Source organism: Podarcis liolepis (assembly GCF_965112155.1).
Source record: "Podarcis liolepis genome assembly, chromosome: 4".
NCBI lineage: Eukaryota > Metazoa > Chordata > Lepidosauria > Squamata > Lacertidae > Podarcis > Podarcis liolepis.
In genome coordinates, this window is record NC_139558.1 from 105,529,903 (window position 1) to 105,542,753 (window position 12,851).

The 12,851-nt window shown below is 44.4% G+C and overlaps 3 protein-coding genes across 3 annotated transcripts in view; 2 read left to right on the top strand and 1 right to left on the bottom strand.

The window, feature by feature from the left end:
* LOC310705084 (uncharacterized protein) overlaps window positions 1-12,851 on the bottom strand; it is a 242,403-nt gene that overhangs the window by 23,846 nt on the left and 205,706 nt on the right. The gene's annotated exons all lie outside the window — the stretch shown is intronic.
* Window positions 1-12,851, top strand: part of LOC310705024 (uncharacterized protein) — a 275,548-nt gene that overhangs the window by 16,558 nt on the left and 246,139 nt on the right. The window lies entirely within an intron of this gene.
* Window positions 735-12,851, top strand: part of LOC310705213 (uncharacterized protein) — a 46,581-nt gene continuing 34,464 nt past the window's right edge. Inside the window, exons 1-2 of the mRNA XM_083499776.1 lie at window positions 735-852; window positions 7,637-8,995. Of these exons, the coding sequence (XP_083355902.1) occupies window positions 771-852; window positions 7,637-8,964 (1,410 nt within the window). The 5' untranslated portion in view covers window positions 735-770 and the 3' untranslated portion in view covers window positions 8,965-8,995. The remainder of the gene's footprint in view (window positions 853-7,636; window positions 8,996-12,851) is intronic.

Sequence of the window (12,851 nt, forward strand, 5' to 3'; positions counted from 1 at the left end):
GACCGTTTCCTCGCTCCCCGATGGAGGTGTGGCCGATCCTGACTCATGCCCTCCCGCTTGCGGCGAGCCGCCAGATCCCGATACCTGGCGCCCTTCCTCCCCACTGCGCTCTGTTGGGGATGTTGGCCCCGATTTCCAACTGCTGCTCTCTGAACCCCCTTTTGTCCCTTCTTCCTGGGGTGTCCCCCTAGGCGCCCCCCTTGCTCTGACCACTGGCGCCCCTTTCTGTGAATCTTCCGATTCACTGGAAAGACTCAGAGATCTCGGGCCGCTGTCATCGCTCATATTTCCTTCGGATTCCTCCCCCTCGCTCTCTGTTTCCTCCCTTTCCTGTGCCTCTGCTCCTGAACCCCTGACACTTGCGTAGGCAGAATGACTTGGAAAACACAAGGTGGAGTTCCACCTATTTGCACAAAGACGGATACCCATAACTAAAAGGCAGAATAAAATAAGCATCCATAAATAAAATGTGCAGCAAAGGAATCCTATTGAAACAACACCGCAATTTACAGGAAGGAACCAACAGAGCATTGTGTAGCAGATCATATTTCTGCTGTCTCAGAGGAGGACATTTCCCTTTTTCTTTCAGGGCCCAGTGTGCTTTGAAGATGTGGCCGTTCGCTTCACGGACGAGGAGTGGGCGTACCTGGATTCTGTCCAGAGAGCTCTGCATAAGGACGTCATGGAGGAGAATCGTGGGATCGTGGCCTCTCTTGGTAAGCCTCCGTGTGGGATCATCATATCAGCCTGGAAATTCAAAACATACCTCTATGGAACCAACCTCATATATTTTCACAGAGCTCAACAGCGCCCCCTATAACACCTGGGAACCTAACACCCCCACAATAAACAGTAACTTTCAGTTTTTTCTTTGAACAATCTTCCTCAAATTATTCCTTTTTCTACCACGACTGGGCTGGTCTGAACTGCCCAGGCCATCTTCAATGTCAGCTTCAGAATTGTTAGGAAAGATAAGTTGTGAGCTTTAGAGCTTACAGGGTTAACAGCTCAGAGTGTCCTGCATCTGGGGAGGAGCTTTCTCAACATCTGGGAAAGCTGTTTCTTCGTTCTTTCTGACTTTCGTTTTCTGCTGAGACAAGGAAGACGCAACGTCTGCATCTTCCGATGGTTTATCTTGCTGTACATACAAAAAAGCTTTCTAATTTAGAGGAACAGCAGTGTTCCTTCCGCTGTCCCGGGAAGGCAGGCGGGGGGGAGCAAAGACTTTTGCCCCCCGCCGGCCTTCAGAAGAGGTCCAGGACCTCTTCTGAAGGCCGGCGGGGGGCAAAAGTCTTTGCTCCCGACCGCCAGCATTTTAAAAGAGGTCCCCGGAGATTTCCCTATGGGCTTTCTTCTTGCGAAGCAAGCCCATAGGGAAATTCGTCTTGCGGAACGGCTCAAAAACGGAAAACTCTTTCGTCTTGCGAGTTTTGCGAGGCGTTCGTCTTGCGAGGCACCACTGTAATGAAAGAACTTTTATGAAGGAGTATTTATTAGAACAGCAGTCATAACCATTGGCAACCTTTAGCTTTAATTACGGCCTTACAATGCCTTCCCATGATATGAACCAAGTTTTTAGTTCTGCAGTTTCTTTAGTCGGCTCCATAGATTTCTGATTGGGTTAAAGTTTAGGCTATTCCCAGGCCATTCCAGCAGTGTAATATCTTTATCTTGAAAGCACCTTTTGCACACAGCAGCAACATGACATGGAGCGGAATCCTGTTGAAATAGAAAATAGAATATGTGTGTGTGTGTGTAATGTTTCCAAGGGGTTGATCGAGAGCAAGCAGGCAAATATCTCCCTGCTTGGCTGTGAAGCCTTGCTTTTGCTGCCAAAATAAACCTTATCCATCCGGAGCGCCACTCTCCCGTGGCTGGCTCAGTCGCTGGTAGAATCCGTGAGTGGGCGGTTCCTAAACTTTCCCCAGCAAAGCAGCTTCTTGACGCCCAATCTGCGCCTCCCCTCTCTGCGCAAGGAGGCCATGGGTAACGGAGGACCCCTCTCCTCCCCGCTTTGCCCAGGCAAGTTGTCCTGGCACCGCCTCGCCTTTTCCGACTCCTGCAGCTCCTCTCCACTGGAGGCATCTTTATTCTCCTCCGTTGAAGGGGAGCTGCTTCCCACGATCCCTGGAGGCTCTCTGTAATCCATTCGGCTTTTCCTCTCTCCCTCCTGAACCGATGGCAGTTCCCTGACAATATGCTTCAGCATCTGGGAAAAGATCACCTGAGGAACGCTTCAGTTTGGGAGCAAGTCTTTCATTTATGCATTTTAGGGCATTTACATTCCCATTAATCATGTAAATTTTGCCCACATCTTTTGCTGTCATACAACCCCAGATCATGACACTATCTGGGTGTTTCACGGTCGGTGTAATGCAAGTGAATGTAAATCTTCTCTGATTCTTCTCCTCACGTATGTCATGTCATCACTACCAAGCAAGGAGATTTGGGTCTCATCACACCAAATAACATTGTCCCATTGTTCCGCTGTCCTGTTAACATGGGTTTAATGTTTTCAACCTTTGCTTGAGAGATGACAATGGCTTTTTCCTTAGAATTATAACATTTTGACCAGTCCTTGCACTCAACTTCACATTACATTGTGCCATGTCATCTTGTATACACCCAGATGATTTTCTTCTGACAAACACTGACAAACTGGAACGTGTCCAGAGGAGGGCAACCAAAATGGCCAAAGGCCTGGAAACGATGCCTTATGAGGAACGGCTAAGGGAGCTGGGCATGTTTAGCCTGGAGAAGAGGAGGTTAAGGGGTGATATGATAGCCATGTTCAAATATATAAAAGGATGTCACATAGAGGAGGGAGAAAGGTTGTTTTCTGCTGCTCCAGAGAAGCGGACACGGAGCAATGGATCCAAACTACAAGAAAGAAGATTCCACCTAAACATTAGGAAGAACTTCCTGACAGTAAGAGCTGTTTGACAGTGGAATTTGCTGCCAAGGAGTGTGGTGGAGTCTCCTACTTTGGAGGTCTTTAAGCAGAGGCTTGACAACCATATGTCAGGAGTGCTCTTATGGTGTTTCCTGCTTGGCAGGGGGTTGGACTCGATGGCCCTTGTGGTCTCTTCCAACTCTATGATTCTATGTAGGGACAGTCTCTCCACTCGTCCATCATCACTTGCCTTTGTACACCTTTCCCTGCCTTTACCGGTCTGATTTTGTAGTGACTGAGTCTCCTTATACCTCTTCAAAAATATAGAAATGCCAGCTTTGGTTAAGTTTTTCCTAATCTTTCATCAATTTCTTCAAAACTGTAGCCTTGTTCACTTAACAGTACAATTTTACATCGCTTTCTGGGTGACCAGTCAACTCTTTGTGCCATTTCTATAATTTTATTATGTTTTACAAGAACACATTTTTAATATGATTTTTATTAGTTTTCCAATAAAAACAAATTCATAACATCATTAAACATCAAAAACTCATCACATATCTTTTTTTTCTTTTAGACTTCCATCAACATGTCTGATAATTTTCCGTAATTATCACAGATCTTAATTTATATTGCATTACAGTGGTACCCCGCAAGACGAACGCCTCGCAAGACGGAAAACCCGCTAGATGAAAGGGTTTACCGTTTTGGAGGCGCTTCGCAAAACGAATTTCCCTATGGGCTTGCTTCGCAAGACGAAAGCCCATAGGGAAATCTCCGGGACAGCGGGGAAGCGCAGCGCGTCTTCCCCGCTGTCCTCGGACCTCCTCCGAAGCCTGGCAGCGGGGCGGGGACACCTCTTCCTGCCGCCAGGCTTCGGAAGGATGCTCCGAAGCTAAAGAAGCTAAAGCAGCCTGCCGCGACCCTCTCCCGGCTGGAGAAGTGACGCGCGCCTATGGCAGGAGCCTCCATAGGCGCGCGTCACTTCTCCAGCCGGGAGAGGGTCGCGGGGGGTTTCTTTAGCCCCGCGCGCGCTCTCCCGGCTGGAGAGGTGACAGGCGCCTATGGAGGCTCCTGCCATAGGCGCGCGTCACTTCTCCAGCTGGGAGAGGGTCGCGGGGGGCTGGTTTAGCCCCGCGCGCGCTCTCCCGGCTGGAGAGGTGACGGGCGCCTATGGAGGCTCCTGCCATAGGCGCGCGTCACTTCTCCAGCCGGGAGAGGGTCGCGGGGGGTTTCTTTAGCCCCGCACGCGCTCTCCCGGCTGGAGAGGTGACAGGCGCCTATGGAGGCTCCTGCCATAGGCGCGCGTCACTTCTCCAGCCGGGAGAGGGTCGCGGGGGGCTGGTTTAGCCCCGCGCGCGCTCTCCCAGCTGGAGAGGTGACGGGCGCCTATGGAGGTTCCTGCCATAGGCGCGCGTCACTTCTCCAGCCGGGAGAGGGTCGCGGGGGGTTTCTTTAGCCCCGCGCGCGCTCTCCCGGCTGGAGAGGTGACGGGCGCCTATGGCAGGAGCCTCCATAGGCGCCCGTCACCTCTCCAGCCGGGAGAGCGCGCGCGGGGCTAAAGAAGCCATAGCCCCGCGACCCTCTCCCAGCTGGAGAAGTGACGCGTGACTATGGCAGCAGCCTCTGAAGGATGCACCGAAGCCTGTTGTGGGGGGGGGGGCGGAGAGACCTTCTCCCCGCGCCAGCCTTCGGATGGCTGTCCTGAAGACTTGGGGTGGGAGAAGGGTTTTCCTTCCCACCGCCAACATTCAGAATGCTGTTCTGAATGTTGGCGGTGGGGAGGAAAAACCCTCCTCCCACGCAAGCCCCGGGAACAGAGGGAAAGCGCTGCGCGCCTTCCCCTCTGTTCCCGTACCTGTGCTGAAGGCTTGCGGTGGGGAGAAAAGCCCTTCTCCGCACCGCCAGCCTGGCAAGCGGTTTCCCTAGGAACGCATTAATTGATTTTCAATGCATTCCTATGGGAAACCGTGCTTCGCAAGACGAAAAACTCGCAAGAAGAAAAAACTTGCGGAACGAATTAATTTCGTCTTGCGAGGCACCACTGTATATATATCCTTTCTTGCCATGTTGTTTAAACAATATTTCTACCAAATCTTCTTACAGAGCTTTTTGAAAACTTACAAATGTTATATCATTATCACAAATATTTTTTATATATTCTGTAAATTTACTCCAGTCCTCAGTGAATCTTTGGTCTCGTCGGTTGCGACTCCTCCCTGTCAATCTGTCCAGTTCCGCGTAATCCATTAATTTTGATCTCCATTCTTCAATCATAGGCATTTCTTCTTGTTTCCATTTCTGGGCCAAAAGAGTTCTGGCTGCTGTTACTGCATACAGAAATACTTTCTGATCGTTCCTTCTTATTTCACCACCTAATATTCCTAATAGAAATGCTTCTGGTTTTTTAACAAATATATATTTCAGTATTTTCTTTATCTCCTTATATATCATTTCCCAGAAGCACTTCATTTTTTTACATTCCCACCACATGATAAAATGTCCCTTCTTTCTCTTTACATTTCCAACATTTATTACTCACCTTAGACATCTTACTTAATTTAACTGATGTTATATACCATCGATATATCATTTTCATAACATTTTCTTTAATTGTGGTACATGCCATAAATCTCATCCCTTCCTTCCACAATTTTATGCAATCATCAAATCGAATGTTATATCCAAAGTCTTTGGCCCATTGAATCATAACTGATTTAACCTCTTCATCCTTCAAATGCCATTCTAATAATAATTTATACATCATAGATAAATTTTTAACTTCGTTATTCAATACTTCTCGTTGAAACCTAGATTCTTTTTCAGAATAGCCTCTTTCTGCAACCTCTTTTCTAAACATTTCATTAATCTGAAAATAATGCAGCCAATCGTTTACATATTCTTTCACTTCTTCATATGGTTTCATTTTCCACTTACTTCCCTCTTTCTCAATTAAACTTCCATATGTTATCCACCTCCCAGTCATATTGATCTTTTTAACACTCATCGCCTCTAATGGTGATAACCAGTGTGGTATTTTTGGTTCAAGTAGGTTTTTGTACCTACCCCATACCTCAGAGATCCTCTAATAATATGATTTTTGAAACCTTTATGCACTCGTTTTTTTTCATACCATAAATATGTGTGCCAACCGAATCTATTGTCATATCCTTCCAAATCTAACAAATCTCTATTTTCTAATTTCATCCATTCTTTCAACCAACATATGCACGTTGCTTCATAATATAATCTCATATCTGGCAGGGCCAAGCCTCCCCTCTCTTTTAAATCTGTTAACAACTTAAATTTTATTCTCGGCTTTTTGCCCTGCCAGATATATCTTGAAATCAAAATCCATAAGATGCCACCAAACGAATAAAAGTCTGTGTTAAATCTCAAAGAGAGGGGAAGAGAAGGAGAAGGGCAAAAGCCTCCCCCATCAAAGATACAAAAATGGCGCAGTTCGCTTCTTTGTATCCCATTCAAATACTACACAGAGAAGGAGGGAGGGGGGGTATGAACTTCAGAGGGCAAAAACACTCCTAATTCCTCTCAAACCTCTTTTAAACTTCCACCAAATTAAGGTAAAGAAACAGTATTTTCCCTCTTAGTATCTTCTGTCTCTCTTCACAGGCTAGAATTAATAAATCAGTCCGTCGCTGCCAATTGGGCAGATCTTTTTAAAAACAAAAGTAGAAAGCTCTCGGAGTCTTCTCCCCCAACATTTCACACCGACTCACTGATAAGACTATTAATTGCCTTCCAAATGACTCTCCCCCTTTTCTCTATCTTTATACTCCTTATGGTCCTTTAAAAGGCAGTCAAATAAATTATCAGTTTAATCTGTTTGCATTTACTTACGTTTTTGTCCCGCTCTGAAGATTGTTCTTCTGTGTAGTTTAAATTCCAGGCAAGGCTGACCTCCTTTTTTCCACCTTACCCACTTCAAATTGACTCTAATCCATGGATTTGTATTTTAAAAAGTCCCAATTCGATTTCTTAATGTTCGAGAGCTGATCGCTTCTGTGTGCAAGCTCGGAGCTTCGCTCTTGAGGGATAGAAATGGCCTCCTGCTGTCCGCTTCTCTACCCTGCGGCTCTCGTCGCCTCCAAAAAAGAGGTTACTTGGCAGCCGGAGGATAAGCTCTTGGACCGTGCCGGGACCCTGCCCCTTGAATATCCTTTCAAGGGTGTTTGGGGGGCTGCGGCGCTCTTGCAGCACTCCCTTTTTCCCTCAAAAGCTGGATTCTCTCAGCACTGAGGAATCCCACTTGCTTTCACTCCCGCAATCGCCGGAAGCCTCCTCAACTCTTTGTGCCATTTCTATAATTTTATTATGTTTTACAAGAACACAAAAAAACAACCAACTTGAAAGCAATCACAAAAGACACTGACAAAAGTCAGCCTAAGCAATTTGTCCTTCTTTTTTCTGGTTATCTGGCTATAGCATTAGATAGAATACGGGTAATTGAACAATTTCCATTGATGCATAATTTTATGATATTACTCCAAAAGAAGCAGTGTTATGAGCCATCAAACCTATGAAATACACTTTTCTCCAAAAGTCTTCCACAATTTTGACCGCTACTGTATATCAAACAAAGCAACATTCAGCACCTCAACAGAATCTCATAATAAATATGTTGGTTATTGACAAACAACAAAGGTAAGAAACACACTGAACTCCCTTAAGTTCTTCTCCATTTGTTCCTGAGGCTCTAATCCCTTTTTGTCTCCATTGCAGATTGTGATGAATCAGAAATCGAGAATGAAGGTGATCACGATAAAATCCCCAGAGAGGAGAAGCCACGTAAAAATTTGGAGTTTGGAGAAAGCTGCAGTCAGCGCTCCCATTCCACTTCCCATCAACAAAATATCCTTGGAAAGAAACTCTATCAGTGTGTGGAATGTGGAAAGAGCTTCAGTAACAGCTTCTCTCTCACTTCCCATCAAAGAATTCATACAGGGGAGAAACCCTATCAGTGTGTGGAATGTGGAAAGATCTTCAGTAGGAACACCGATTTCATTTCACATCAGAGAATTCATACAGGGGAGAAGCCCTATCCGTGTGTGAACTGTGGAAAGAGCTTCACTCATAGCTCCTCTCTCACTTCCCATCAAAGAATTCATACAGGGGAGAAACCCTATCAGTGCATGGAATGTGGAAAGAGCTTCAGTAGGAGCACTGAACTCACTTCCCATCAAAGAATTCATACAGGGGAGAAACCCTATCAGTGTGTGGAATGTGGAAAGAGCTTCACTCATAGCTCCTCTCTCACTTCCCATCAAAAAATTCATACAGGGGAGAAACCCTATCAGTGTGTGGAATGTGGAAAGAGCTTCATTTATAGCTCCTCTCTCACTTCCCATCAAAGAATTCATACAGGGGAGAAACGCTATCAGTGTGTGGAATGTGGAAAGAGCTTCACTCATAGCTTCTCTCTCACTTACCATCAAATAATTCATACAGGGGAGAAACCCTATCAGTGCATGGAATGTGGAAAGAGCTTCAGTAGGAGCACTGAACTCACTTCCCATCAAAGAATTCATACAGGGGAGAAACCCTATCAGTGTGTGGAATGTGGAAAGAGCTTCACTCATAGCTCCTCTCTCACTTCCCATCAAAAAATTCATACAGGGGAGAAACCCTATCAGTGTGTGGAATGTGGAAAGAGCTTCATTTATAGCTCCTCTCTCACTTCCCATCAAAGAATTCATACTGGGGAGAAACCCTATCAGTGCATGGAATGTGGAAAAAGCTTCCGTCAGAGCACCAGTCTCACTTCCCATCAGAGAATTCATACAGGGGAGAAACCCTATCAGTGCGTGGAATGTGGAAAGAGCTTCAGTAAGAGATCCACTCTCACTTCCCATCAAAGAATTCATACAGGGGAGAAACCCTATCAGTGCATGGAATGTGGGAAGAGCTTCAGTCGGAGAGACTTTCTCTTTTCCCATCAGAGAATTCATACAGGAGTCAGACCTGAGGGATGCTCCTCCATCCACGATGCAGCTGCCAGTAGACCTTTGACACTGGCTCAGCAGAGCACACCTTGCTGTGTTAATCTGTAGGTGAGCTGGCAGAACAAAAGGTCCTCTCAAGGTGAGTGGAAAGGAGGGGAGTAATAGAATCATAGAATCATCAAGTTGGAAGGGACCACAAGGTGCTTCTAGTCCAATTCCCCACATTGAGGGACTTGTTTGTCCTCCTGGCCATCCTTCTTATCATATGTATTGATTGTTTATGACCTCCGGGGTTGCTGGATGCACTCCTTTTAAGTTTTCATTCATTTTTCCCAAAAATATGCATGCTTAACTAGTGTTTGTAGTTTAACTTTTCCCCACGTGGGGTCTGTTGAAATGCTCAGAAGAAATCTGATTGGTTCTTATAAACACTCTGTAAAAGTTCTTTTGTGAATAAAACGACCTGGGCCGAGGGGTAGACAGAGAGAGACACAGACAGAGATTATTATACGCACCCTTCCCAGAGTCTTGCTGGTTCAAGCCCCTGTGTGTATTCTTATTAATCAGAGTTCAATGCTTCCTTTACTTTGGGAACGCCTCACTTCCCCCTCCCCGGGCGAAATCCCCTGGCCTTTCATTGGTAGAGCTGCCACCACGCCAGTAGCGTTTACCTCAGCAGTGCTGTGCAGGGACTGACTGAGCGGGCGGCGAGATGCTTTCAGCCTCGGACACTTGGTGGGTTCTGAAATGACCGTGCAGGCCAGATTCACGACCCTGGCAAGCTGGATTCAGCCCATGGGACATAGTATGAGGACCCCTGGTCTCCACTGACTGGCAGCTCCCCAGAGTTTCAGGCAGGGATTTTGTCCAGCCCTTGCAGAAGTTGTCAGTGGTTGACCCTGGGATATTCTGCATGCCAAGCAGATGCTGTTGGTTCCCCATATTTCACTAGACTTTCGACGTTATGCTATTAGCAACCGTGGAGATTCCACCTGCCTCTTTCGAAAGAACACTCACCTGATCAATTTAATTAATTAAATAATAAGAATAATAATATAATATTTATTTATTTATTTATTTATTTATTTATTTAAAAAATGTTTATTAGGATTTTACAATAAACATAGGTTTCACAAACTAAAAAGAAAACATAGACAGAAAAAGAAAAAAGATAACAAGAAAAATACAAAAAATCCTAGAAGAAAAAAAAAAGAAAATACAAAATACAAAAAACAGATGACTAAAAAAAAATATTAAAGAAAAATCCATTTTTCAATATCTTTAGGCTCATTTACTTATTTCCTTGACCTCCTCACACCTCCCCTTTTTGTATTCCCGTTTACAAAATCCTTTCAGCAAATCCTTACCCTCTTTCATTTGTCTTTACTCTGTGTCTTAACCTATTATAACTACCGTATTTTTCTCTCTATAGCACGCAGATTTTTTCTCCTAAAAAGGAAGGGGAAATGTCTGTGCGTGTTATGGAGCGAATGTGTGGTCCCTGGAGCCGAAAAATCAGACAAAAATCAAATCGGGCTTCACGATTGCTGAACGGAACAAAGAGCAGGGAAAGCCCCTCCCCTCCAGGCCAGAAGAGGGGAAAAGCAGAGCGTCTTTCTAATTCCTCTCCCTGCTCCGGAGGGAACAATGTTTGTGAAGGGAAGAGAGATTACAGGTTCAGCTTAAAATTCTGATTTGACTTCCTGCTTTTTGTTTTGGGGGACACACAGCATTCAAATATGCTTTTTTCCATTTAAAAGGATGAAATCCTTAAACAGTGTTTTGCCTGTAAATTCATGCGATCTGGAAGATTACGGTGTCTGTACCTCTTAAGGGATGGCAAAGCTTAGGTTTCGCTGCTAAATAGTTCTTAATGCAGTTAAAATGCTTTCTTCTGTCAAGGCAGTTAAAAAAAATACGTATATATCAGGCAGCCGGAAAACATGCAGGTGGGAGGGAGAGAGAGAGAGAGAGAGAGAGAGATCACGCTGGCTGGCTTGTGTGGGTGGGTGGGGGGAAACTTTTGCCTTCCTTTCCTCACGTTATAGCCCTCTCCTGCATTCTTAGCCTTCTGTGTTTTTCCTTCCCTCCCCACTTAAAATGTGGTTACAAAGCATGGATCCACATGGATCCTCAGGATCTTTGCATTGGGTCACCCCAAATTCACCATCAGAGCACATAGCATGTCCATGGCTACAGCCTGCCCCCCCCAAAAAAATCACGCACCCACTGTTGCCTTGGGCTGCAATGGTGCAAAAACGTGGTTATAAAGCATGGATCCACAGGGATTCCCAGGATTTTTGCATTGGGTCACCCCAAATTCACCATCAGATCACATGTCTGTGGCCACAGCATGAAGCACAAAAATGATACGTCCACTGTTTCATTCAGAATATTTTTTCCCTTGTTTTCCTCTAAAAACGATGTGCGTGTTATGGTCAGGTGCGTGTTATAGAGCGAAAAATACGGTATATATTTTCGTCCATATGACTCTATATTTGCATATTCTTTTTAACCTTATTACCAAAACCACTTATTTTCAATCCAACATCATTTTAACATTCATTAATTTTACAGTATTTCTGCAAATAGTCTTTAAATTTCTTCCAATCTTCTTCCACCAACTCTTCTCCCTGGTCTCTGATTCTGCCAGTCATTTCCGCCAATTCCATATAGTCCATCACCTTCATCTGCCACTCTTCCAGGGTGGGTAAATCTTGTGTCTTCCAATACTTTGCAATAAGTATTCTTGCTGCTGTTGTTGCATACATAAAGAAAGTTCTATCCTTCTTTGGCACCAATTGGCCGACTATGCCCAGGAGAAAGGCCTCTGGTTTCTTCAAGAAGGTATATTTAAATACCTTTTTTAATTCATTATAAATCATCTCCCAGAAAGCCTTAATCCTTGGGCACGTCCACCAAAGGTGAAAGAATGTACCTTCAGTTTCTTTACATTTCCAACATTTATTATCGGGTAAGTGATAGATTTTTGCAAGCTTGACTGGGGTCATGTACCACCTGTATATCATTTTCATAATATTCTCTCTTAGGGCATTGCATGCCGTAAATTTTATACCTGTGGTCCACAACTGTTCCCAGTCAGCAAACATAATGCTACGTCCTGTGCCCATTTAATCATAGCAGATTTAACCGTCTCGTCCTGAGTATTCCATTTTAACAGCAAGTTATACATTCTTGAAAGTATCTTTGTTTTAGGATCTAACAGATCTGTTTCCAACTTTGATTTTTCCACCTGGAAGCCAATTTTTTTGTCTGAATTATAAGCCTCTCTTATTTGATAATAATGACGCCAGTCTCGCACTTTATCTTTTAGTTTCTCAAAACTCTGCAATTTCAATTTGTCTCCTTCTTGCTCCAAGATTTCCCAATATTTCGGCCACTTGGCCTCCATATTGAGCTTTTTCAGGGCCTTTGCCTCCATCGGTGACAACCACCTTGGGGTTTTATTTTCAAGTAAGTCTTTATATCTTGTCCAGACATTAAACAATGTTTTCCTGACAATATGGTTTTTAAATGCTTTATGTGCTTTAACCTTGTCGTACCATAAGTATGCATGCCACCCAAAAACATTATTGAAACCTTCTAGATCCAAAATGTCTGTGTTCTCAAGAAGCAGCCAATCTTTCAACCAGCAGAATGCTGCTGATTCATAATAAAGTTTAAAGTCTGGCAGGGCAAATCCCCCTCTTTCCTTTACATCAGTTAATATTTTAAATTTTATTCTGGGCTTCTTGCCCTGCCAGACAAATCTAGAAATATCTCTCTGCCACTTCTTGAAACAATCCATTTTGTCCAGAATTTGTAGTGATTGAAACAAAAACAGCATTCTTGGCAATACATTCATCTTTATAGCAGCAATTCGACCCAACAAGGAAAGCTTCAAATTTGACCATATTTCTAAATCCTTTTTCACTTCCGACCAACATTTTTCATAATTGTCTTTAAATGAGTTCCCATTTTTAGCTGTCATATTA